This window comes from Platalea leucorodia (assembly GCF_965183815.1).
Source record: "Platalea leucorodia genome assembly, chromosome: Z".
NCBI classification, from domain to species: domain Eukaryota; kingdom Metazoa; phylum Chordata; class Aves; order Pelecaniformes; family Threskiornithidae; genus Platalea; species Platalea leucorodia.
Window position 1 is genome coordinate 60,206,923 of NC_138858.1, and position 23,432 is coordinate 60,230,354.

Below are 23,432 nucleotides of genomic sequence, written 5' to 3' on the forward strand. Positions count from 1 at the left end.
GCTGCACCTTGAATACTGTGTTCACTTCTGGGCCCCTCACTACAGAAAAATGACGCGTGGACACACATACACAGAGGACACTGACATGGCTGGTCACACACACTGCCACGGAGGAGGTGCAGCCTCTGACAGCACCTCCATAGACGACTCACACAAATACAAGGGCAGACAGCTCAGCACCCTCCTCCTCTTGCACTGGCAGAGGCAGGTCACTAGTGCAGAACACACGGGATAATTTCCATGTTCACAAGCACACGCAGGTTCGCGGACCCCCAGAGCACCAGCATGGCCCCTCTGCCCACCTGGCACCCCTGCCCCAATCCCAGCCCCCTTGCCTGCCCCACAGGTCTCTGACTCTCCGGCCGGTCCAGCTCAGTGCTTGCTGCACACAGCACTCACACGCTCACCCTTCACCAGGGCCCCCATAGGCACACCAGCATAGACCCTCTGCCTGCTTGAGAACCCTGCCCTGACGCTGGGTCTCCTACTCACTGGTTGGTCCAGCTTTAAGTTTGCTGGCTATTACACACGCACACTGGGTTTGGGGAGGATAGAGACTTGCCTCCCGCAGCTGGCATCAGGCACACAGGCTGTGATCTGCAGTCCTGCTCCAGCCACCAGCGCTGAGCCCCTCACTTGCCTCACTCATGCTGGTAAACCCCAGCAGCTGGTTTTGGGAACACACAGTGTTCCCACCCCAGCGCTGGAGGTTAAAGACCCCCACTTGCTCCATCTGTTGGCACTGAATCATAGAATCATTTAGGTTGGAAAAGACCTTTAAGATCATCAAGTCCAACTGTGAACCTAACACTGTGAAGTCCACCACTAAACCACATCCTTAAGTGCCACATCTACATGTCTTTTAAATACCTTCAGGGATGGGGACTCGACCACTTCCCTGGGCCACCTGTTCCAATGCTTGACAACCCTTTTGGTGAAGAAATTTTTCCTATTATCCAATCTAAACCTCTCCTGGCGCAACTTGAGGCCATTTCCTCTTGTCCTATCACTTGCTACTTGGGAAAAGAGACCAACACCCACCTCGCTACAACCTCCTTTTAGGTAGTTGTAGAGAGTGACTGAGACCCCCCACTCACTCCAGTAGCCAACACCACAGGCCAAGGGCACCCACACCCCCAGTCTGACTCCAGCTGCTGGCACTGAGTCCTTGCAGTGCTCACACGCATGGGGTAGAGAGTGAGATTACACAGGCAGGTAGTTAAGAAAAGACTTAATGGGGAGTTAGGACAGACTGCAGCAATCAGGCTGAGGGCTCAGCCAGACAAGCGTACTGACTGACCATGGTTTACACACGACCGGCCCCTTTTCTGTCTATTTCTCTTTTCTTCCTCCCCTGCACATGGCCTCGTCAGTTTGCACAGTCGCACCAACTCCCCTCCAACATCCTGGACTCTCAGGTCTGCATCCTTATCAGTCGCAAAGTCCCGTTTGCCTGCAGTTTCTTGATAGCTGTTCAGTCAGTGTGATTGATGAGGTTGGCTTCTTTTCTTTGTCTCCATTATGATTTGCCTGTCAGGTTTGTGTCTCCATATACTTTACTGCTCCCCTCTTTTCCTTAGGATCCCATCTGACAACGTCCTCGGTCAGATAACCTTACTGGAATAAACATTCCTACACTCCACATACCCTTACCAGTTAGTGCGACTGATCAGGTTTGCTTCTCATCGCTGCCTCCCTTATAATTTGTCGGTCAGGTTTGTGTCTCTCTGTGTTCTTGTTTATGGCTTCCTCCTTTTCTTAATATCCCCTTTTGTGTTGAGAAAGTCCTTGACCAGACACCTTAAAGGAGCAGACACTCTCCTCCCACATATCCTTACAATTAGCACATAATTGAAAAATATTATCACAACTGTGTTACAAAGGAATACGGAACAGAATATAGCAGAAAAAAGAAAAAAAAACTTCTTTATTTTACAGTTATACCAATAAAAAACAATCCCCATAGCTGTACTTGAAATAATATTAACAGTGTCAAACATGACAATCCTGACAGAATACATATCAATATTTTAAACCACAGAAATTGCATTACATACGCTCAGTAGCAATAGTACTGTGCAGGAATGAAGCTCTCTGTAAACGCTCTTCCTTTATTTTATCTACATTTATAACAATTGTGCTTTTCCCTACACAAAGTAACAGTGCTCTTAAAAATAAATAATGTGCAATTTCAGAGTTATATCCTGAAATATGCTAATCTAGATCCCCATCTAAATCCTGGACATCTCCCAGGAAAGTCACTGTAAAGAGTGCTCAGCACTTTGCTAGATCAAACACTAAAAAAGGTACTGAACCCACACTTATTTTTCTTCAAATTGCAGTCAATTAGAGAAAAGGTACTGACCTCAAGCACATGTTGATTATGTTGTTTAGCAAAGGAATGGTATAGTCTTTATTACACATCAGATTGTGTAAACCAGCCAAGGTTTGAAATGTTCAGTAGATCTTCTGTCTGGAGAGTGGCTCAGAGCTGTGGGAGACAGAACTGTCCCAAAGCTGAAAACTTAAACATCAAATATATTTATCTATTATTTTTATGAAATATGAAAGAATCTCTGCCACAGAAACATTAACATGTATGTTAATAAACAATATACAATAAATTTATCTGAATTAAATCAAGTTGTTCAATGTAAAGCTGCCATAAGATTCACAAAAATATACACTGTCTGCTGTCTTGATGTAGCTCCCCAGTTCTTATTTTCAACATACATTTAGGAACTGCAGCTGGCAATTGATATGACTGATGTGAGGATACATTTGAGGAACACTCAACTGATGGGCATTCTTCAGTTGTTCCTCACCAGGGCAGATATCGTTGCAGTATTAGGGATCCTTCCTCTTTTTATCCTATTTACTTCGTTGTTGCTAGTGTTGGACGATAAAAGTGGTAATTATAATAAAGCCTATATATCTGCTCCTGTAGGCAGCACAGGAGGTGTGAATGTATATAAGCAACAATGTGTATAAGCAACAAAAGTTATCCAAGGCAGCTATGGAGGCTTGAGCTGTTGACTGCTGCCCAGTGAAGGACCACAAGGTGAAATTTATTCCACTGTAAAGTCCCTATACAGCAGTTAAGCCTTTGGGGCTATGCCCCAGGTCACCTATAGGGACAAAGAGTCACACAGTGGAAGTAATCTGTTTTTTCATTCATGACCTATCATGCCTCAATAGAAATGCAGAAAGAGCCCCGGGGCAATACAGAGCCAGGAAGTATAAGGGGAAGGTAAGAAAGGGTGTCTGCAAGGAGTCCACTGCTACAGCTTCCCAGCAGTGAGAAAGCTAACAACCAAGGCCACGTACCCTAAGAGAAAATGCTCTGGGCATGTGCCACCTCAGGTCACTCTAGAGTAACCAGTAACTGGTGGTCACAAACCACCTCAAATCAGACAATTTGCGGCACAAGAAACCACACACCATGGAGCCCCAGAAGCTTTGGGCTCCACATGGACACAGATCTTATACAAGAGCAATAGAGTAAAATGACTCCTAGTGCTTGTGAAAACCTGCATGATCAAAGACTATAACTGCTACTTGCCTCATAGGATGGTTTGAAATCTACCACTCACTACATTAACACTTCAGCTCAGGATAAAGCTGAGGCAGGTGAAACAGGAGATGGGTTTGTGAGGAGTCCTATGCTTTTGGCAGGGAGACACACCTGGGTGCCAGTTGGAGGGGAGGGTGCTATGAGAAGGATGAGTGTGGATGATGGTAGGGAGCCATGAGACCATGGCTCATGGTGCCAGAAGCATGCAGTATTGAAGGTAGAAAGCCTGCATAAGATGAGGTTAAGGCCTAGTTTTGAGAAGGTATGGGCAAATTCTGTTGTATTGGAAGCTGGTGCTACTGTCATGTCTGGTGCCAAACCAAGTCGGAGTAACCTTGCCCTGTATCACCCTGTTCTATCAGATTCAGTGATAGGGTAAAAATTTGGACTCCATGGCTTGTGTACTAAAGTTAACTTCACTCACAGAGAATCAAATGTGAAGCTTGAAAAACAGGCTCACGCCAAATTTTTCTTCATCTGCTGACTTCCAAAGACAAACTTTCTCATCTGTCTTCCTGTTTATGTCTCATTGTTTTCACTTATTCAGTTACACAAGCAGTAATTTTTTTTGTACTACCATAGGAATTAGAGTGTTTCTGTCTACTTTGCTCTCAGAGAAATAATCAGTTGGTGTATGAAAACCTTCCCTGAGGTGACACAAATCACCTGTCAATTAATATTTTAGTCTACTTGAATTCCCTTTTTGATGATGGCCTGACATTAGAGAGAAGAGAAGGCACTCCCAGAAGAAAAGATATAGCTAAACAGATGCTTCTCTGAGCTTCTGTGAGACTGGCACCTGTGAATTCTTTATCTCAATAGACATTCTGTCAATGTATATGAAATATGTTTTAAAAGATCAACAGCAGCAAATTCCCAACAGAAAGAACACTAATATGCCCACCTTTCATCAAGGAAATAGCCTTGTCTTAAACTGCAAGTTTACACAGTGTACAAATAACACCCTCTGGCTTATCAACAACAAATTGTCTATTTGCTGTTTAGTTTCTTGTGATGCCTTGGTTTCAGTGGTGGTCATGTTAGGACCAAATCCCATACCTTAGCATATAGCCGAAGCAGACTGTCCTGGGTAGAAGAGACTGGTGAATAAGGAAAGATGCTACTGTGTCTTACATATAGCAGAATGACTTTCTATTTCCCATCAACTTTTGGCAAAACTGTCTGCAAGGCAGTGATTTAGCTACTAAATTTGCATAATCACAGAGCTCTAGTCATGCATGATGAAATACATGTGAACTTAAGAGGAAAAACGGGTAATAAATGACACTTTTAGCTAGTAAATATTTGTGAGTGTTCTGCTACACATGAAATTGCTCAAGCTAGTTCAAAATTCAACAGATACACCAAATACCGTATTTGGAGATGAGAACCTAATGTAGAGCTTAAAACATAACAAGAAAATACCCACACATTGTAACTGCATGCCTCCTCTTTTAGCCTGACATGAAAACGGTGGAACCATGGTGTTCTTCATTTACCTGCTCCATTAGCACTAAAACATGTCATATGGAGACAGGTTTTGTATCTTAGTATATGCTGTACTGACACTCCACCCTGTCCTACCCTCCTGTAATTTCTTATTCTCTTTTTAGAAAGAGGAGTGTGAAAGAATTCTTGGTTTCGTCGATAAACAAGACTGATGCTCAGAAAAATCACTGTGAGATAATGCAGCTCTGTGTTATTTCAGTCAATTACACATCAGAACATCACGCTGATACAAGAGAGGTATATTAGAGAGAGATATCATCCAACACCATTAGAAATTTAAGTTTTAAAAGAACTGTTTGATCTGCAGTTCTTTTATTTTCCATTTAATTGGCTAGTTTTTTTTTTCTTTGGACATGTTCCAATGTCACCTGAGTTCCTTTAGACTTTGTGTTTTACTTTCAATCAGGAATAAAAATTGTATACATATATATTTGAATGTATGACTTAATTTCTTTACTCCTGCAGATCTTTCTGAAGAATTCAATTCTATATGCAAAGTCAGTAAAGAGGCTTTGCTTTGAGATGCTTAATTCAAAAATTTAAATAACATAAAGAGTATGTTCCCTTCAGCAGCAAAGAAACATCATACTAAATCTACACCATTTCTTCAAGGAAAAGAAAAATTGTGTATAAGAGTAATCTTTGGTACCAAAAATAAGGGCACCTTTTCATATGTCTTCAAATCTTAAGACAACAGAAAAACTTCTCTTTAAAAATGGATCAGAATGACCCATGAGTGGCTCCATGTAGTGGATATTGACAACAGTAGCTAGAAAAACAATTAGGACATTAAGGGTTGTGTGATAGCAAGATACAACACAATAAAAATTGATAAAATATTTGATGTTTCCCCCCACCCTTATGAATTTTTTTCCTAAGACAATTCCTTAAGATATATACTTATAATATCCTCAAAATCCTTTATGGGCTCCAATACTCAAAAGCAACAAAACCCAATCAACAGCAATAAGAAAAACAGCAACAAAAGCTGAGGTTATAATACAAGATCAGAAACAGTCCTCTGACTGAAGGCATTCACTAATTTGTTTGATCTTATGGACTTCACTTTCTCTACTTGATTCCATCATGATTTCTGCCAAAGTTTGGTTTATTTGCTCGAGAAGATATTCCATCCACTGGGGATTTCTTCTGTGGGCTGTCTGACCACAGTGGCAAGTCAGCAGTAAGCAGGCCATATTTTTCTTCTTTAATTCATGATGAATGCGTCACTGGATCCTGTAAACACTACTGAGTATACATTCAAGCTTTGTTCTTAGTGAAAGTGGCACTTACTGGAACCCTTGCAGTCAAGATAGCTTAGTTATATAGCACTTTACAGGTATAATAGCTGGTTATGTACTTCTGATAAAATTCCTTTTTCCGATGGCTTAGTGGGTATTGAAATGTATCCTCATTGGGATCCCATTGCCATTCCACAACATCTTTATGATGAAGTGTATATTCTGTACTTCTTATTGTACTTTACATGTGCTTTATTGCCGTACGCATTTCCCTGTTGTTAATTTAAGTGCTCCTTTGTTATGTAATACATACAATGTTTTAAACTCTAATGGCATCCTATGAGGACTGGCATTAGAAAAGTACCGATACTTCAGATCATCATAATAATGATACTTGACTGGTTTTCCATGTAAATCCTTTGGGAATGGCCAAAATCCATACAGGTGAATTTCATCGCAAAATCTGGTGGCAAGCGTATACATGAGGAGACCAGTGCTGGGTCGTTTAATGTGGACCTTGTTTGTCAGCCAATAGCTGCAAAGAAAGAAAAAGTACATTAAGAAACTCTCATACAACTTCATGTGAATAAATCCTGTAAACTTACTATAGCTATTATGCATTCATTTTACACTGTAAAAAAGCACAAGTTTCTTTCTTCTCCCTAAACTGAGATCATAAATGACAACACTGTTTTGGCATACCTTTATTCCACCTAGAAGAGAAGTGAGATCTTATTTAACACAATGCTGAACAAAAGCTGGACAACTAAGGTTCTTGGTTCAGGCTTTAACCCTAACAAGAAGTCACGATGCCTGCAAATGCTAGAAAACTGCACTTAACCCCCTCAGCCAGATCAGGGAACAGTCTCTTGCTATAAACTTTGACCTCTTGCAGTATCCAATTCACCTCATCAAGTCAGCCCTACATTGAATATTTGATTGGCTTAGTGATTACTTCACAGATTGCTCGCCAAAATAGAAAGAAAATGGAAATAATAAACATAACACCCTAAGAATGTAACTTTCAGAAGTAAACAGAAGTGAAGCTTTAATTACTTTGCTTTTAAGTACATAAAGCTCCCCATTTGCTAACGGCAGTCTCCAGAAAAGCAAAATCTTACACTAGTAATTGTAAAAAGGTTTTGTTTTGTACTCAACAGTACAGAGATCCGACTGAATCTATAGAACAGTTTTCCTGAGCCACTAACATGATGTCTGATTGTGGGTTTGGAAGCTGCAGAGTTTTCAGAGAGGCAAATGGTGGGTGGGTAGGTGCTCAAGGAACATGGGAACTGAACTAGATTCTAGCACATAGCTCACATTGGTACCTTTAAAATCTGCTGCCAACATTGTTTTACATCCCCAATCTCTAAAAATAAAACTTCATTAAACTAGTGCCAGCCTATTAGTGGTAAAATGCTTCTCCCAAGCCTGATTCAATGTAAAGATTGTCAGCACTTTACAGAAATAAAAAATGGAATTTAGAAACTTAAACCTGGGCATTCTGCTGGTTCAGATAGACAGCAGCCACGCACACAGTTGTTCTGGTCAAACTGTGGGAACGAGTGGCTACAAGTAAAGAAGCAAGTCATTACATAGCGTTACCACACAAACCTGAATCATTGCATTGTATCACTGTATTCTTTGTTAGCTGTAGGCTGTGGATTGTTTCTACCATAGACTAGACAAGGGGTCAAGGGAGATAAGCTTCCTCAGACCAGAGTTAGCCTTGTACTAAACAGGGTTACAATAAGGTTGGAACTCTGAGTATACAACCAGATTGCTTTAAAGGCATTTAGTGATGTAGCAAGAGGAACATCCCACCCGCCACTATGAGACAGGATAGTAAAAATATGTCTTTAATCAAAGCTTAAAGTGTCTTAAAAGCATCAGATGCTGTGAAACTTTAAAAATAACCATCCTCTTGAAACTGGTCTTTTCAGTTTCACTCTTTGCCAAAACCATGCGGCCTAAAGGCTGATGTCTTTGAATCACAGATACATATGCATGTGAAATAATTTTTTTTTTGCGCTGTACTCAGTTTCTTTTTTGAAAGCTGAAGGACTCTGCAAGCAGAAAGCAGTTCTAGGCCGAGTGATTGCTTCTCCAAAGCCAACAGAGGCAATGACTCAAAATTTTGTTTGGCTGTAAAAACCAGGATGGTAAAAAGCATATTTAAGAAGCAAATGCAATCGGGAATGGTTACATGTACAAATGACATTTGTATTGCATATCATTTTTTTCATTGTTTTTATACACCCGAGTTTTCAGACAGAGGTTTCTGAGACAAGATGCTAAGTAGTTTGCGTCCTGCTCTGAGAAATGGCAACATTTTAAAACAAGACAAGACAAGCCAAAGGAGAGACTCCAATTCTAGATTTTTTAAAAATGTTTGCCTATAGAAGAATTATTAAAAAATAAATCCGACCACTTTTTGCACTTCATATCACAGGTACAGCTAAAAAGATTAAAAGTGAAAGCTAATGATTTAATTTTTATAGAAACTGGTATTTGTCTCTTCAAAAGTTGGTACCCACTCTAATCACACGCAGTCAGCCATCTACATGAGTGTCTCTAGCCAAACAGCAATCAAACCTAATGCACCACGGCACAACTGCTATCATCCCATCTGAGTTTCACCCTTCCAGGAACAGGATGCTCATGGCAGAGAATGAAATTAATAGTAAAAAGGTGGATCTAAATATATGAAAAGGACAGTGCATCTTCTTACTTAAGAGTTTCTGTACAGGAATAATTATGTAATGAAGGAATAAGATCTAATGAAGAGCCTCTCACAATTTTAGAATATAAAAGCAAATCTTTTCTTCTGCTTGTCATATTCAGATATCATACATAAGGGAAGTTTAACTGTTTGGTTTCTCTTAAAAATGAAAAAGATATCCAAACTCTGTACTCAAAATATGGCACTTGCTGTACTTATTATCAAAAGTTTGCAACTTGCGGTCAATTCTACTTCAGATGAAAAAAACACAAGTAACGCAACAAATGAAACAGTTAGAGGCATTCGGTGCTCCAGGCTGAAGCTTCCTTCAGATCATTCGAGCTCTGCAGATCTCTGGCTCTCAGCCTCTGCTTGAATTGATAAAATTGGTTGTGTAGTTTAAGTAGTCTTTGTGATTATGCTCCTGAAATATATGTGTCATGTTCTTAGTCACTCAAGTAGCTACTCTAATACGAAACTTGGTTAAGGCTGATTTTTAGAGATTGACTGATGTTGTAAATGCTTTAACTGATAAGCATTTTTGCACCTGCTTTCAGTTTCTGGAGTTTTGTTATAACTTCAGTTTTAAGCCTAAAGATACCCTTCTTACCTATTCCTCTGGGATGCACTCATTTTCTGTATAACTAAGATTATAATGTGAGGGAAGCAACTTAGCACAGATCCAGAAGAGAAGCTCTTATTTCTCATAACTAATCTCTAGATCTTCACCCATGACCAACTCCTGATTTTCAGGCTGGATGGAGAAATAAGTTTAATTGACAAAGGAACAGGTGCATCTTGCCATGCTAGAAAATGGAGTCTGCTACTTAAGCATCACTATTAAGCCTGTAGTGGAAGGCTGCAGCCACACAGTGCACCACGACAGTGCTCCAGTCACTTGTTCTCTTGATAGCTGTGATAAAACAACTTTGTGGGGCCATGCTGTAAAGCACTGAATTTGTCGAAATGTGCCAACGTGTAAACACACTTCACTTCTGTAACATTGACGACTTGAAGTTTAGTAGCTTGACTTCAAACAGATCTCACTTCAAATTACTTTTAATTACATGGCTGACGGTAACTTAGTAAAGACGTTGGCAATATATCATGACTTTCAGCTTAATATTCAGAAGTTAAAAATAAACTTCCAGTGGTAAGCAAAAAACCACAGCACCATTAAAACAAAAAACCACCATGCAATAATAGAGAGTATGTTGAACTATCTGAAATGAAAGGAAGGCCAGTTCAGTACTCAATTAATTTAGACAAGTTCATGTATTTGATTTTTATAAAATTACACTTAATAATTATCAGGATTGCAACCATTAACTAAAAATAGCACAATACACCGTAAGATTAAAGGACACCCTGCTGATAGAAGGGGACTACTAAAACTCTCTCTTCCATGAAAAGAAGGTATGATCAAGCAGTTACTGGTTCTTCTACCTATGTCCTTCTGCTCCTACTCCTTCTTCTGATATCGTCCTGTCTATTTTCACCTCAGCAACTCATCCCAAATCCAAGCATCTTTCCCTCCAAAACCTTTTTATCTGCCTCAGACATATTATGCAGTAAGTCACGGCCACACACCTGTAGACCTTCTCTTTCATCCAGTCCAATAAGGATCACTTTTCTACAATCCTTTCTTTTTACTGGGCATACACACTTCAAAGAGATTTCACATGATTTTAAAATTTGAATGGTGATCTCCTGCATGTTTCACTGTATGTCACATATAAAAGTGGAAAAAATCAAAGACACCTTTCAGTATTTCTGTTAAGACTGAAGGTAAGTATTGTCAATAATGGATTTGTGTCAGCATTATTTTAATAATTTCTGATGCTTTAGGCATAAAGAAAATGTTTTTTTCTTCCTTTTTAATGCTATTATCTTATTGAAACTTAGTTCTTACATGTAGTCCCACACCATGAATAAAAGACTTGCATGTTTTAATAGACTGTATGTAAAACTGTAATTTTTGGCAGTCTTCTTTATCTTTACTAAGATAATAATAACAACTAGGGTAAAGGAGAAAGAATTATTTGTTACATAAAATAATTTGATCTTAAATTGACACATGGGTATAAAAACTAAACATCTCAGTAATGACTTTTACCAGAATCATGGGATCATTCAGGTTGGAAGGGATGTCAGTAGATCTCTAGTCCAACCTCCTTCTCAAAGCAGGGCCCCTCAGCCACTGCTGACAGGGCCTGCACTCCAGCCCAACCACCTCTCTAACCCCCAGCTCAACTTGCTCCAGCTGGCCAATATCTTTCCTGTATTAGGGAGGCCCAAAATAGGGCACAGTGCTCCAGATGTGGTCTAACAAGTGCTGAGTAGACAGGGGCAATCACTTTCGTCAGTTGACCAGCTCCTGTCAATACAGCCCCAGATGGTTTTGGCCCTTTGCTGCCAGGGAGCAGTGATGGCTTGTGCTTTTCTTGCCGCCTGCTAAGATTCTCACGTTCCTTCCTGCAGAGCTGATCCAAGCCACTCAGTTAGTCCCTAGCCTGTACTGCTGCAAGGGTTACCCCTTCACAGGTATGGGACTCCAAATTTGTCCTTGCTGAATTTCATAAGGCTCCTGTTGGCCTACGTACCCAGCCGAATCATCCAGCTAGACTTTGACCCATCTAGCTGTCCAGTCATCCAGACCACAATACCCTGACCTGGATGCAAGAATATTGTGGGAGACAGTGCCGAAAGCCTTGCTGCCACTGAGGTATACATCCAGTGCTCTCCCCTCATACACAAAGTATAGGATGTTTATTAAAAGCTCAGTTATTTTACCAGCTAAACTTAGTAATAAGTACACAACTGCCTCTTTGTGAGGAAAGTCCCTTTTAAAAGGGGCTTATCTTTGTCAGGCAAAATCATGTTCTTTTCTTTTTCACACTGACAACAAACAATAAATTCTAATTGTTACTGTTAGACATGAAAAGATTTTCACATTTTCTTGTGGAAGCTTGTTTTTGTACTACCCTAAGCAAGCTAAAAACCATGACTTTGTAGTAAAATAGTACAGTTTCCTACTATCTGGTTTGAAAACTATAATCAGTAGCCATCAGTAGTTCTCCATCAACAGAAAGTTGCACATACCATGGGTGGAAAGTAGAGTATAAGACTGAAAATACAAAATAAGCCTGACAGATTTCAGAAAAAAAATATGATACAATTTAACAAACAGGAAATGTGAGTTATGCAGAGAATTGCCTACAAAGGCTGGCAAAAACTCTTAAGGTGATACTTCTTCAGAGGTGCATGGGGAAGTTAGAATTAGTCATAAACTGCATATGAGTCAACAGGGCAAACTACAGATACCTTTATTGTAACTTGTTTGTAATTTGAGATATTTGCGTGCCAATTCGTGTCATCTCAGGAGCTGCAAGAAGGCTTTCCACTCCAAGTAAAGAAGCAGAAACTGGAAAACTTCTCTCTGCCAAGAACTTGCTGTACCTCCATCAGAATCAATGGGATTACAATAGAAAGTAAGAATTTAAGAATTTATTTCTGTTGACGTCCACAAACTCTCAGTCTGCTTGAGCTTTGGACTTCTACGTATACATTTGAGTATACTTCTGGTATTTTTAACCTTTTACTGTGTCTTTCAATCCTCACAAATGTTCACCTTTTCTTAACCTCAGCAGACCTCAAACTATTTAATTCAATCTTGCACAAAAGAAATTTGAAACAAAGTGAAACCAAATGAAAAACAGAGTGCGAGCAGAATATAATACAAAACATTCATTCTTTGATCAGGAGTAACTTTCTGGGAAAATGATTGCCCCAGTCACTGGTACAACACTTCAATAGTTGTAACCAATTCTTTGCCACTGGGGCTCTGAAACAGTTACATTGCAGTACAAGTTACAAATCAGGTGTACTGCACATTGGTCTTAAGCCTTCTGTCATCAGTAAATTGATATGATTTGTAATGTTGTGGAAAAATGAATGGAACCATGAAGAAAAAGAGTATGAGTGGAAAAACTCCTTCTACAGCTGAAAACTGTAAGAAAAGCAATTAAAGATGTAGAATTCTGCCCTGATGAATATGATATACCTCATTTTTTTACATCCATAATCACTGTTAAAAGATTGCTTTGACACGTGTGTCAAAGCAATTGTCTTAGTGTTTATGGAACCTCAATATTTTGGCCTTCAAAAATACTGAACCTGTGTCTGCCAGATTAAAGTATCATCACCTATGGTTTAACCTACAGTGAAAAACACCAGACTTTCACCTGCATCTAGCAAGATACCTTTACATTTATAAAAATGGAATGTACTGCTATCAGCATGATTGCAGAAGAAATGTTAATTGAATAACATGTTGCTACCAGATAATTTCTTGCAGCTATTGACAAAAATTAAATTCAAATAAACACATAAAAACATAGACATCTGCTTTAAAAATAGTTAATATGATCTTCTGACAAGACTCTATTACAGTCACTAATATATGCAACAATTGATGCTGATCATCACTACTTTAAACGGATACTGGGGAATTCAAATGACAATTGTTTACCCTATTACTGTGGAACAGATGACTTCTGACTAGATTAAAACAGGAGATGTGGTTTCCCAAGGCTGTACTCAAAATGATACATGTTGTCTCAGACAAGGAAAGCCTGATATAATGGGCTACATTCAAATATCAGATAAGTTAGCATATTTAACATCTTTATTTGCCATATCTACAAATTCCATAGGATTTCTAAGTATAAATGAGATCAGAATCTGGTTGTGTATATTTCACCTGACTTTTAACTCCTTTCTCTGGATAGGACTGAATCTGAGGAAACATATATGTTATAACCCTGAATAGCTCAGAAAGATATACCAAGCTCTGTTCATTGAGTGGCAAGCTGATCTCCAAGTAAACCCACTCACGCATACTTGCCTGTCACTGAAATTCTGTTCCTTCTGAAGCCATTACATGGAGACAATATTTTTTAAAAGATCTTTCTGAGAAATCTTATATGGCATTTGAAAAGTTAAAATATTAGCATTAATAAGAAGTAAGGTAGGGAAAAAAGATTGTGAGAAAGAAGATAAAAACATTTCAGAGTTACTCAAGAGGTTTTGTTTGGTTTTGTTGTTGTTTTTTGTTTTGTTTTGTTTTTTTTTTTTCCCCCTTAATATCTTTATCAATGGTCTGGATGAGGGGATCGAGTGCGCCCTCAGTGAGTTTGCAGATGACACCAACTTGGCTGGGAGTGTTAATCTGCTTGCGGGTAGGAAGGCTCTACAGAGGGATCTGGACAGGCTGGATCGGTGGGCCAAGGCCAACTGTATGAGGTTCAACAAGGCTAAGTGCCAGGTCCTGCACTCGGGTCTCAACAACCTCATGCAACGCTACAGGCTTGGGGAGGAGTGGCTGGAGAGCTGCCTGGTGGAAAAGGACCTGGGGGTGCTGGTCAACAGCCAGCTGAATATGAGCTGGCAGTGTGCCCAGGTGGCCAAGAAGGCCAATAGCATCCTGGCTTGTATCAGAAATAGTGTGGCCAGCAGGACTAGGGAAGTGATCATCCCCTTGTGCTTGGCACTGGTAAGACCACACCTCGAATACTGTGTTCAGTTTTGGGCCTCTCACTACAAGAAGGACATTTAGGTGCTGGAGAGTGTCCAGAGAAGGGGAACAAAGCTGGAGAAGGGTCTAGAGCACAAGTCTTATGAGGAGCGGCTGAGGGAGCTGGGGTTGTTTAGTCTGGAGAAGAGGAGGCTCAGGGGAGACCTTATTGCTCTCTACAACTACCTGAAAGGAGGTTGTAGCGAGGTGGGGGGTCAGTCTCTTCTGCCAAGTAGCAACTGATAGGACAAGAGGAAACGGCCTCAGGTTGTGTCTAGGAAGGTTTAGATTGGATATTAGGAAAAATTTCTTCACTGAAAGGGTTATCAAATTTTGGAACAGGCTGCCCAGGGAAGTGGTTGAGTCCCTATCCCTGGAGGTATTTAAAAGACGTGTAGATGTGGCACTTAAGGATGTGGTTTAGTGGTGGACTTGGCAGCTCTAGCTTAACGGTTGGATTTTATGATCTTAAAGGTCTTTTCCAACCTAAACAATTCTATAATTCTAAGAGCGTCTGTGTCAGTGGGAGAAGCTAAAGGATGTACATTTTCTCAACTACACTCTCAAAAAATACTGTGGAACAGGACAAGACACAGAGAAAAGCAACACAGGTTATCAGAAGAATAAAGTAACTTCTGTATGAGGAGAGAGTAAAGAGTGTAGCTTGAAAAAGAGACAACTAAGTGGGGATATGGCAGAAATCTCCAAAATTACGTAGTGTGTAAAGAAGACAAATGGAGATTCAATTACTACTTTAGCACAAGCATTGTAACATAAACACTATGGACCCAGTGGAGTTATCCAGTGGCAGGTCCAAAATAAACAGATGCCAGTACTTTTTCATACCACACGCCATTGAAAAGTGGAATTCATTGCAACACAATGTTTTGAATGACAACAGCCAACTGACTAAAAAGATACAAATTGTTAAAGTTCACACAGTGGTGCAGATCAAGGTCCTTCTCAAGGGTTTGCTAAGCTGCTGGCCATAGGAGCACATATGACAGGGTAAATGCTTGACATTTCCTCTGTTTCTCACTTTTCTTCTAAGGCTCTGTGTTGTCACCTTGCACCCGTAAGACCGCAGGCTAGAGAGGGATCTACTTCAAGAGGCACTTTTATGTTCTTGGACCCAGCATCTTCTTTCTCTACAAGGTGTTAGCTAAAATAACTTCTTCAAACTCTGAAAGAATAAAGTCTTTGCTAGTGCTTTCATGTCTTCAGTGGGATTAATCATATCGGTGACATAACAACCCTGCAACTGACCCTCTCAATTTATGCAAATGTATTAATTAAAACACATTATTAGTCCTTTTCTTACTGATATATGCCTTGGGCAGGGGGCTCCACAATGGATCTAGAATGTGAAAGAATTAAAGTGTGAACAATAACACTGAGAGTGTGACAGCCAGCATGGAAACACTGCTGTGTGTTTGCAAAAGATCTACTTTACAGTTTTCAATGTACAATATTTTGAAATAGCATACATAAAATCCATTTAATTAAAATGAATAATGCACTTTATGAAGAGCTGAAACACTCTCTAAAATTGTCATTTGCTTTTCAGCAAACTTAATTCACTACATTAATGTTAAGGGTTGTTTTTTGTTTGGAGTTTTTTCCTTTACCCCTTCAGTTCTTGCTTATAAAGAAGATATCAAGGACGACTAGAGAGTTTGGACTCTGCCTGGCAATCTTCCTTAGAAAGAGAAAGAAAAGACCAGTGATATCAATGGTGAACACAGTCATGTTACATACCTTGCATTGCCACATCTAAACAAGAGCATGGCCAGCAGGCTGCCATTCAGTGTTACTGTCATTGCAGAGAATTTTAACCACTGTGAGCATAGTCTTTACTGGCTATGGCAGAATAATTAAGAATATATTAAAGCTCGCTTTATCTGTCTTAAAATAAAATGGCACAGCTTCCTTGGTATAGGAGACTATTCTGCTTTGCACCATTGCTCTAGCATGATCTGCTCCCAAAGCAGTTTTAATCAACTTCTGGAAAATCACGTCAATAGGAAAAGGATCTGCTAAGGATAAAGAAGTATCAAAATATAGCATAACATTGCTCTTCTGTTGCCAGTGAATTAAGAAACACTTCCTAAAGGTAAGACCAGTTAAGCCTATTAACTGTTTTCTCATACATAAAAAGATTTTGGTGTAACAACTGGAATCCTCTACAGCCATAAGTCACATGCCCTATAAAATATTTCGAAGGATGGGGTAGTAAGGCTTATATTCGAAGGAGAAAGCCTCAGGACTAATTAACAGGATATGTTTAAGACTGGGAACATGTCTCAACTTCTGTCCCACTTCTGCAGTATTTCCAAGCTATCAGAATAGTTTTATCTGAACCCACACTACCTCCTTCAATTTTCATCTAAGAAAAGAAATTATTGAGCTAGGTTTAGAAGGAAATCACAGGATGAATAAACCTCTTTAACCATTTGATAAGAGCATTCACCCAAAGGAAAAGACCCATGCTTCAATCCTTGATGAACCAATGACAACAGCTTTTTATGTTAAACCACCATTAGTTTCAAAATATAAAAAACTCATGCTGCAGTCCTTGATTCTTCTTTCATAAACACAGACTTTCAAAATTGCCCACATATTTTTTGATTTTAAAGTAGAAGCATTCCAGCAAGACAGATGGATGACATTCCTTTCCCCAGAAAAGCCCACAACAGATATGAGGCAGAGCGTGATGGCAGAAAACATGGGCCTCAATCTTGTCAGATGGGGGAGGAGGCAAGTTTAAGCCTTTGCAGGTGCTATGTACCCCGTGCTGCAGCACAAAAAAATGAGAGCCATCATCTCTCATCTGCTTGAGTAACTCCTGGAAGAAAATAGCAGTGTATCTGTGTGAAAACTTATTTTTAACAGGCACAGGGCCTCCTCAGAGCATACCTACAAGACTAAACTCTTCTTACAAGGCTGTGAGAAGGTCATGCTGTCGACATCTCTGCAAAGCTTAGCCCTGAGGTACCTGGCACCCTGCTCACTGCAGTCATGACAAAGTCATTCCAGAACATGAACAAAAGTTAAACTGTATGACCAAATTTCTAAATTTTAGAAAAATCCAAGCTGTTTCCCTAAATGCTTATGCCTGTACACAAAACTGCTTGTACAAAATATATTTCAACTGATGCCAGATCATTGTTTTCACTTAGCCATGAAACTTTGGTAAATGCTCTTTTATTTTCATGCTATTATGAGGTACAATATATCTGTGAAATTGGTTAATGCCTATGTAACCAGATGGCTATAAAGCCATTCAAAACCTGCTAAAGCAAGTAGAGCAGTGACTCTTTGTCAAAAAGGAAGAATTTTCTAAAAGATGTTCTAAAATATCAAAGAAATGTCAAGGTTTCTGTTAGAAACACCCTCCTTGTTTAAGAAGTTGAGCCTCGCTTGGTTTGTTCCAGCAGCAGATAGCAAACCCCTGCAGAAAAGACTTCAAGCAACAGGAGTTGCAAACCTTACAGAATAAAAAAGAAATTAAAATTAAACCAAATTTAAGCAATAAGCAATACACATTTATTGTTATTCAAGATAAAATGATACAATTAATTCTGCAACTAATCCGCAGAAACATCTGGAATACTTATCTATGTATATTTTTAAAAAACAATTGAAATTATCTTGAAAACGATTTAACAGCTAGTTCACTTTAGGTTTCACTGATGCGAATAGTTGGCATCAGTGTAAATAGTAACAGTGCACTAAGCTTTTCCAGAAGGTCCATAAAGAACCAGGCTGTGAAGTAATATCTTAATTAAATTTCAATCTTTAGGCTCAGTGAAAGCAACAGGAGTGCAGAGGTGCTAGCCCAGGCCTGTACATCTTTTCTTTTGCAACAGTAAGTTACACATAGCACTAAGAAGAAATGTCTCCAAGTGCTTCTGTGAAAAGAGAATTGATGCAGCTTCCAAAACACTAAGCATGTCAAAGGAAGAAAGTGATGCCTTTTTTCAAAAGACAGCCAAGGTGTGCCTGAAAATGTTTTGCTTTCATTCCATGAGCAATATACTAATGACCAAACTGGCAACATAACTTATCTGGCGATTCATAGAGCTACTATCATTAACATTATTTTGACACTAGCTGAGTACAGGTACTCTGAGAGCAAAAAATAAAATTGCTTACTGCACTTCTAAATCTATTTTGCATGTACATCAATAGCCCTTTTGAAAATACATAGTGATTTCTTTTAAGGGACAATATCAGTGAAGGTCCACCCCTGTAACAAGTAACTCCGAAGTGGCTAAATTGGCTTACACACTGATATAACTGTGTTCAAAAATAACTTGTTTAAAGATAAGGGACATGGGATTTCCAAGGAGATTACACATTGAAAGGGTTAAAGCCAAGATAGACAAAGCCACTGCATCAAAATGCCTCCTGAAAGCCTAGGGGCAAGGAGTATATTTAAATATCTTAGTCACTTAACTAGACAAAAGAAAGACCTTTGTGATTTAGGGAGTAGTTAGAACGGTTGTAAGATAAGGGGGCTCCAGGATAATCCCATCTCAGACAACTGGGCCTTGGGAGAACAAATACATGGAAGATAGGAGGTCACAAAAGAATGACAACAGCCTTGAAGGACACCGTTTATGTGATCCTAGGACTGAGTTTGCACAGAAGCAAAGGTCAATCAGCGAACACAGTGAAGAAGACTACGAGCCTTCATCTGAAGACCCCCAAAGACCACTTGAATAGCACCATGGGAGACGACTGCGCATGCGGATCGGACATTTGCATATGTTAATAAGTTCCAGGAAATCTCATGTTTATGTAAATGATTTCTCAGAAATCCTGTGAATATGTAGGATTTCATAGTATATAATCTCTGAAAGTCTACCAAATCGGTGGAGCACTTATGGTGGAGAATCCCCAGTGCTGCCCAGCGCTGCAATAAAGAATACCTGCTTAATAGTAACTTCGATGCTATTGAGTTTCATTTCAGGGACTCTCTGAATACTCCGTTTCTCCCTCGGGGGATTCAGACTGTGAGGAGAAGCATCCGTGAATTTTTGTATCAACATGAGGGAACGGATCCACTTTGAATTTGAGCGTTATTTACATGCTGCTGGACTGTCAAATGTTTTGAACTGACTTCAGTCTGAAAATGCTATGGCAATTAGCTTGCTAGAAGAGATTTCTTGACAAAATAGTTTAAACTCCTACATGAGTTTTCCTTGATATACAGAGAATGTCTCTCAAGTCAGATACTAACAGATGGATAAATACTTCAGCGTAAAGAATGAAAAAAAGCTGAGTTTAAACACTTGCAAAAGTAAAATTACAGAATATTGTCCTGTACCAAAATCTTATTAACATTTTTTAGTCAATAGTTTCTGCCAAATCACATGGGCTCAGAATGCTTCATACCAGAATCCATCCTTAAAATCGATCATAACTATGGAAGTGTAGAGCTAGGCTTGCTTGCTTTTTTTCAGTGTGGGGGAACTGTTCTGTCTTTACCATGTATTACGTTTCCTTCCACAACATAATCAATATTATAATGCAAGGTAGAAAATTGTTTTTAGATTTGTATCTGCCTTGCAATGCTCCACAGTTGTACCACCACTCAAAAGCAGAGTGGGCTGGGCAAAAAAGTGCTTAAAATGTTCCCAAAGAAAGTTACCTGGATTTTTGTTCCCCCTGGAGTCAGTGACTAGGGCTACATTAGCAAGCAGTGGCGACCACTAGGAGTTGCTCTGTAGGGTAAGACAGATGGTGCTGAGTACAGGATGTCCACACCATACCCATTACAGGTTTTTTTCATCATAGACTGAGTTGGGGTGTACTTGGTGGGCCACAGGAATGCCCCAGTTTATTTCAATCTGAAAATCACGTGCTTTAAGACCATTTCATCTCATAAAGAACAGTAAAAGAGAATGATCAGGGCATTTACTTAAAAAATGCCTTCTAACACAAACTGAAAACGCTAATGTAGAGACACCCAGTGACAACTATTGACTTAAAAGGTAACAGAAACAGTGTGCAAGATATTTCCTGAAGGTGTTTGAGGTCTCTCACTAAACCTGGCCTAGTGTACTTGACAAAGCAACAGCACTTTTTTTTTTAATACTGAAAGTGATGCCTCTTGATTCTCATCAGAGATTACGTATCTGTCAAGAAGGGAGACCATGAGAAAAGGTGCCAACTCTTGATTGGTAGCATAGCCTGGGTTTACCACTCATCAGGAAAGAATGACTGCAAATCTGATGTTAGCACAATAGCCAGACTTGACTTGCCATTGCCATGCTTTGCTTGTCATTATGAAGACCAAAGTAAGTAAATAATGGAGGAAAAGAAGAAAAAGGAGTAATAGTGTGCACGTGTGTAGCTTGTATTTGAGACAGTGAAATAGCAGCTTTGATGCAGAATATCCTCTAGAAAACAGCTACTTATTTTCAAGACAATGAAGACTGAAATCAAAACAATGGAACAAGGACATTTTAAATGTATTGTGATAAAGGCTATCTTAACTGGTTGGAAATTTTATCTTATCAGGTTGGAAATAAGATCACTAGAGAAGCTTGCAGAATGAAACTGTTTATAACACAATGCTATTATTAACAGACCGGGCTTGATCTACTCCAAACTAGTTACTGGTAGGAGGATCATCATGTCCACAATTCCTCTATTCACTCCACCGTAACCATCTTCTCAAAGCCTTACTGGGTAGGCTGGAATGCATGCACATCCTCTAATGTTGACATACTATTTTTAAGACCTACTTAACAAGTTCTTTTGTGCATCTGAGAACCTGTATTAGAATTCCTCAGGTCCTAAGCTTTGGTCCATTCAACATTCCCTTAGTAGCTTCCAGAAGGTCACTTTTGTAATTTATATTTGGTAGAACAGCTTTTTTTCCTGCTTATCACTGGTCTTCCAGATCATTTATTCCTTGTCATCTACGATTAGCCACACAATATTTTTTCAGTGGTGAGGGAAGATGCATCTTCTCCTACTTTATTTTCATGCTTTTCTCACAATGCAGGTCACATACATGACAACTTTTAAAATAAGTTTGCTGTGCAAACCTTTTGCTGACATCTACATGACACCTTAGTCTTCAGGCTGGGCTTAAGTGCTCAGCATTCTCACAGAAAAACCTGAACGGGGCTTTTCACAGCTCCTTTTCACCTCCTCCCTTCTGAAAGTGTTCAAGCTTCTGGGAAGTCACTCCAACAACTTCCCTTTTCACTGTGACTTTTAAGCCACAGAAATGACTCACTGTCTCATCCCGCACCATCAGAGCTCTACCTGCACTTGTTACTTCTGTAACAAGTCATGATCTCTGTACCTGCCCACCACCAGTCAGTATTCCCTACTACTCCAAGCATGCCGAGTTTGCCTAGACTGTTGTCTTCCTGCAACTCTCAAAACACCTCAGAAACACTGATCTGCTGCTTGGGTAGTTAGAAATATTCTTTGTGATACATCACACTACAGGAGAGAAAGGGAAAGTAGAGGCTGCTTACTCATGTAGCTACTGAAAATTGCGAAGAATATCCATAAATATTTTTTTAAAGTCATTTAAGCCCTTAGGAATCCATTTACACCAAAAAAGCACTGAACCTTTTGACAGTAACCGTGCTTAGTGTTCTGTTGCATAACGACTTAAACACTTATCGTTGCTTCAGAATCATGGAAGTCATGAGCTGACACTCACTCTAGCACAGTGCATGCCTTTGCTGAAAAGCGTTGCTCCCTCAACTCATGCACAAACCCATTTTTAAGAGTGAAACATATCTTCTTTTTAAAATAAGTCAGTTATAAATAATTTATTTAAAGATCACAGGTGCACTAGATATGCACACAGGTGCATAGCAAAGGTGCACTAAAATAGACCTAGAGTACATTTTACAGACTAAGAAATCTAATAGATGATAAACTTCTAGAGAAAAGGTTTTCCTTTCTGGCAAATCAGCTCCTCCCTGAGATCTGGTGGAAAGAGATATATCTCTCAGTGAGGTGTTCCATGACTAACTCATTTCTGTGACATACTCAGACAATAACATATACCTGCAAAACAGATAATGGAGCAAAATACAGAATTCCATAAATTATAGAATCACAGAATCGTTTGGGTTGGGAGGGACCTTTAAAGATCATCTAGTCGAACTCCCCCTGCTGTGGGCAGGGACATCTTTCTCTAGATCAGGTTGCTCAAAGACCCATCCAACCTGACCTTGAACACTTCCAGGGATGGGGCATCCACAGCTTTTCTGGGCAACCTGTTCCAGTGTCTCACCACCCTCATTGTACAACATTTCTTCCCTCTGTCTAATCTAAACCTACCTTTTTTCAGTTCAAAACCATTGCCCCTTGTCTTTATACACTAGAGGCCTTGGTAAAAAGTCTCTCTGTGTCTTTCTTATAAGCCTCCTTCATATATTGAAAGGCTGCAATAAGATCTCCACAGAGCCTTCTCTTCTCCAGGCTGAACAACCCCAACTCTCTCAGCCTTTCTTCATAGGAGAGGTCTTCCATCCTTCTAATCAATTTCACAGCCCTCCTCTACACCCGCTCCAACAGGTCCATGGCTTTCTTGTACTGCTGTTGTGGTTTAACCTCAGCCAGCAACTAAGCACCACACAGCCGCTTGCTCACTGCCCCCCACCCCTCCCTGGGATGGGGGAGAGAATTGGAAGGGTAAAAGTGAGAAAACTTGTGGGTTGAGATAAAGACAGTTTAATAACTGAAGCAAAATAAAATAGAATAGTAGTAATAGTAGTAGTACTACTACTACTAACGATAATAAAATAATAATAATTCAATAATAATATA

General features: G+C 39.6%; 1 protein-coding gene across 1 annotated transcript in view; it reads right to left on the reverse strand.

Moving 5' to 3' along the window:
* Positions 1–1,900: 1,900 nt before the first annotated feature.
* ST8SIA4 (ST8 alpha-N-acetyl-neuraminide alpha-2,8-sialyltransferase 4) overlaps positions 1,901–23,432 on the reverse strand; it is a 67,468-nt gene continuing 45,936 nt past the window's right edge. Inside the window, exon 5 of the mRNA XM_082336629.1 lies at positions 1,901–6,859. Coding sequence (XP_082192755.1) covers positions 6,577–6,859 — 283 coding nt within the window. The 3' untranslated portion in view covers positions 1,901–6,576. The remainder of the gene's footprint in view (positions 6,860–23,432) is intronic.